General features: G+C 55.5%; 1 protein-coding gene across 1 annotated transcript; it reads left to right on the forward strand.

Moving 5' to 3' along the window:
• Positions 1-2,871: 2,871 nt before the first annotated feature.
• ABB37_10133 (putative transmembrane protein) lies at positions 2,872-4,562 on the forward strand (the record flags this gene model as incomplete). The annotated part of the gene is made up of 1 exon (XM_015809894.1): positions 2,872-4,562. A coding segment is annotated over exon 1 (1,297 nt), but the record flags the coding sequence as incomplete, so codon positions are not given.

The following is a 4,562-nucleotide window of genomic DNA, read 5'->3' on the forward strand; positions in this document are numbered from 1 at the left end:
TCTTTCGGTGTACAGCGAATGTGTTGCTCTGCTCTTTGTTATTGTTTTGGTCTTTTCCTTTCTCCTTGAGGGGGACGGAGGGGGTGTAAGTGCTAATAATTTTGCAATGTATTGAAGCAACGGGGATGTGGTTGGGGCTGGTGCTGCAAGAACACTCTACCTTGTTCAACGTAATAGTCGGTGATCATTTGCTATACAGACTCGCAGCGGTGAGCATTGGTTTTCTTTACATGTGTGGGTGCGAAAAACGAAGACCGGGCAGCAGACGTGGTGGTTAAGTGAGTACACACACCCTTCTCCTTGAGTTGTCTGTGAGGTGTCTCATGTACCTCCTTGCTCCGCTGCACTGTGTTTGCGGCCTCTTTTGATGCGCACGAGTGTTTTTCCCATGTTTCTCGCCTTTTACGATTCACTCTCAGACACCAATGTCGGCAACTCAACAGGTTCTCGCCTTTCGTTTTTCAGCGGGCTTGATGCAGCAAGAATTTGCTCTACAGGCGGTGTTCTTTAACCCCTCCCCATCGATGTGTAGGAGGAGGGGAGAGGGTAGGGGGGGGGGTGCGCGTGCTGCTTTGTTCGTCGGTGATGGGTCACATCAGTGATTCTCTTGCCGTGTGCGTCCGCAGCAACGCAAAGCGGTGTATCACTGCGCACCGTCGTCCCTGCGCATCCCTTTCCTCTCCCCAAGCGCGTTGTTCGTCATCTGTCACTCTTTCCCTCGTCGTTTTGGTTTTCCCCTTCTTGCTTTCCCTCTGCCTTTCATCACCCTTACGTTCGTGCTTGGACTGTATTTTTTTATATATAGCTCCTTGGCTTTTTTGCTCCCTTTCTCTGCGCCCCGTCTCTCGCCGCGGTGGCGTTGGTGGGGAGAATTAAACGTTGTTGCCGGCCCAGGAAAGGCACCCGCTTCACCGCTGCTAGATTTCAGCGTCACGTGGGCTCGCCGGCGGTTACCCGATAAAGCGAAAGGGGTTTTCCTTTCCCTTTTTGTTTGTAGGGCGATACGAGGAGCCAGCGGCCATCGCAGTGAGCCATGGCGGGATTCCTTGTCCGTCTTGTTTTGGGCAAGGGCCCCTTCTCCACACGGTAGCAAAGCGGACCACGTCAGGGGTGTCGCTGTATAGCAACTCGTGCTTTCTTTCGCGGAGAGGGGGGAAGTCAATGTATTTGAATTCTACCGCGGGACGATAGAGTAATGTTGGGGAGATCAACGACTTGTTCGATGCTTCCGTCACCCTGGACAAACTGCACCGGGTCCGTGCTGCACGTTGCCAGGTGTCTGCGATTCTTGGTACCGGGGCAATGGTCACCGGCGACTGGGCTCACCATCTGCGTTCTTGCCTTTCCCCGCGGCAGAAACGGTAGCTTGAAGAAGAAAATGCTCGTCGGAGAGGGACATCGTCGTTAAAACGAAAACGGTATCCAAGCCGATCACCCCATTTGGAGTACTTTTGACCCAGTGTTGCTTGGCTTGGAGGAGGGGGGCGGCCTGGTTCGTTTTCTTGTGTCGTTGCGCAAGGTTTGTCGAGCGGCTGCGGGAGGGGCTGCGCTTCTCGTTGCATCGACGATGTGAACTGCTCCACCGTCGTCGTATCGCGGGCTGCCGTTTGCTGTTCGTCAGGGGCCGGGGGGGGGGGGGGCGGTAATCGCCTCCGCCGAGGATGTCTTTCTCTCCTTTGCAGCGGAGCACTTTTGTCCAGGCCGGCTCGCCAACCATCTCCGTTGCCACCACCGGTCAACTCTGTGTGGAAACGCGATGAGCTCTGCGCGGCGAGCTCCACGGATGGGAAGTCTGGGGTATTGCAGCTGCACAGACCGCTGTCCGTATCTGTCCGCCGTGTCCGTGTCACAGCTTCCATCTCTTATTCTCTCAATCGCCTTTTCCAATCTCTCGCCTGCCGACAAGAGAAGGTCTAACTTTCTGGCGCGTGTTACGACTCTTAATGGGCTGCAGAGAAGGGGTTAGCTGACGGCGAAGTAACACGATGCAGCGCTTGCGAGCACGCAAAAGATGTCACAAGAGGTGCCGGTGCCACGAGTCGGCGACCTCCGCCTGCTAACCCAAGGGCTCCAACTTCGTTTTGCTCCTCCGATTACGCGCAGGAGTTGAAGGGATTAGGCTTGGGACCCGGCTGTCCCGGCTACGTTCACGGCAGCTTGGGTCGCGATGCTTCTCATCAACGCCACCTCCTGTGTCATCCTTTGCGTGCTCGCAAGCACTGCACCGTGTTTCCCTGTTCTCAATGCGCTCTTACCTTTCCCCTAACTCGGTGAGAGCCACAACGTGCGTCAGAAAGTTCGACATTTATTCTTTCTGAGGGGAGAGCGTTGTTGGAACTAAAGGAAAGATAGGGACCTGTACGGCGGGTCTCAGCCGGGACACTACTCCGTCATGATAAAGCAAAGGTTCAACGAGAGAGGGGCGGAATAGAACAGCGAAGCAGGAGTGGATGTTCGCCCGTTAAAGCTTCTTGATCGCTTTGTACCTGTCGAACTGCCATTTTTGTATTCGTTCAGCGTTACGTTCACGCTGCACGTTCATGACACGCTGCAACCTTGGCAGGTAAAAGGGGGAAAAAACTACGGATGCAAATGATATCAACAGGTTTACTCGAAAGGCGGAGAACCATATGGAGAAGTGTTGTACTGTCGTATGATATACCCTCTTTCTATTCCTCCTATAGAAAGGCGGAGCTATTGGTGCATACTATCTGGGGTTCGATAATATCAGAATGCCGCGTCTTTGCTGGAAACTACGCCTCATCTCTCACTTCCAGCTCCTCTCGGATCTTCACTCTGTCTCTTGAACAACGGCACTTCTATTACCAAAACAACGCATTTCGTGAACGAACTACGGACACCCCTACTCACAGCTCCGACTGCAGCACTGTACGGTAGGTTGCGCCGTCTTCATTGTTGGTGGTGGTGGTGCTGCGCGTTTGTTTGTTTTTTTCGCTCTTTTGAGGGGCGTTTTGCGGCTGCCTTCGGTCGCTGATTGGCCGTATTGTCTACTTTGTCTAAACTACCGGGTCCTCTTCCGTACTCTTCCCCAGACGCTATTGGTTCTCTCACCTGCATACATGCGTATACGCATGCACATACATTTAATAATTCGAAGGGAAGACGCGTCCGCTGGCGTTGCCTCCGATCTCGCTTTGGATTCCACTATACTCCGAAAGCTGTTGATGAAGTTGTAGAGCTCAATTCTCAATTTCGATTGCTCTTTTTCCTAAACTCACCACACACAAACAAAAATTCCATACCCATGTCTTTCTCTGCATCTGCGCACGAATGCGCACACTACGTGCTGCGTTACACCGCCTATCTTCTTCTTCTCCTTGTAGTTGTGGTGAAGAGACGCTGTAGTGAGCTGAAAAAGACGATGCATGAGGCCTCCAAGCACCCGTGCAGTCCCCGTCACCTGTCGCAGGTTCTCGTTCAGCTTTTGCGAACATGGCGCTTTTTTTCGCACCAAGGCATGATGGTGTCGCTCCTCGCTCTGTGCGGGCTGCTCGGCGCTGCAGTGCATCTGCGACTCGCACTTGCCTCGAACAGTACGTTGCTGTGGACGCACTGGGAAACCTATGTGTCGATGCCCACACGAGGAGCGTCGGTCACCGCCCCCGTGCGTGACCCCCGCCTGCTGAGTCCTTTTCCCCCACGCTCCGCCCTCACCGCCGCCTTCTTCTGCGGCCGCCCCACCGCCAGCAGCTACGACGGCTACGCAGGGGCGGCACACGCCGCCTACATCCACCACGACATGGACCACGACCGCTTCGTCGTGCGCACCTTCGGCCGCGGCGGCACCCGCGTGGATCTGCGGCGGCGCACCGGCATCGGCCGCAGCACCTACGAGGTGTTCTGCGGGGCGTCCGTGCATGCGCAGACGCGCACCCCGCTCGCGCCGTCGCCGTGGGTGGAAGGCGAGGCCAACTGGCAGCTGAGCACCGCCGAGTCGCACGCACGCCCCACCAACGGCGGCTTTAACTACACGTTGGAGGAGTTGGCCAAGCCGCTCTCCGCACGTGGCACCTCCGATCACTTCGACGCAGACTTCACCAAGGCGGACCAAGGCCTGCGCACGCACTACCGCCGCTACAGCCGCGACGAGGTGCTGGCGAAGAACCGCCACATGGACTTCATCTACTCCTACGTGAACGGCAGCGACGTCACACGCCTGTTTTTGAAGCCCTTTGCGACGTCAGGACAGTGTTCTAGTGCCACCACGTCCGTGCAACTGCTGTGGGGCGCGCTGCTTAGATTGAAATCCGCAGAACTCGCTGACCTCGGCACTTCAGAAAAGGAGTTTAGTCGTAGCGTGACGGCGGTTCTGTTTGCGGATATGTCCAGTCCGTGTTCTTTAGCCGACTTGCACTCCTCCACTGTTACCAGTAGTGAAGCCGTGAAACGAGTGCAGCAGTCTTTAGAAGCTGCTCTACGCGCAGGGACCGCGAACCCGGCAGCGTATGCATCCGGAACCTCGCACAGTACTCTGACCGTCTCAGAAATGATGACTGCACTGGGTGTGACTGAGGCACTCAACAAACAAGACTTTTTAGATT

Source organism: Leptomonas pyrrhocoris (assembly GCF_001293395.1).
Source record: "Leptomonas pyrrhocoris isolate H10 chromosome Unknown, whole genome shotgun sequence".
NCBI lineage: Eukaryota > Euglenozoa > Kinetoplastea > Trypanosomatida > Trypanosomatidae > Leptomonas > Leptomonas pyrrhocoris.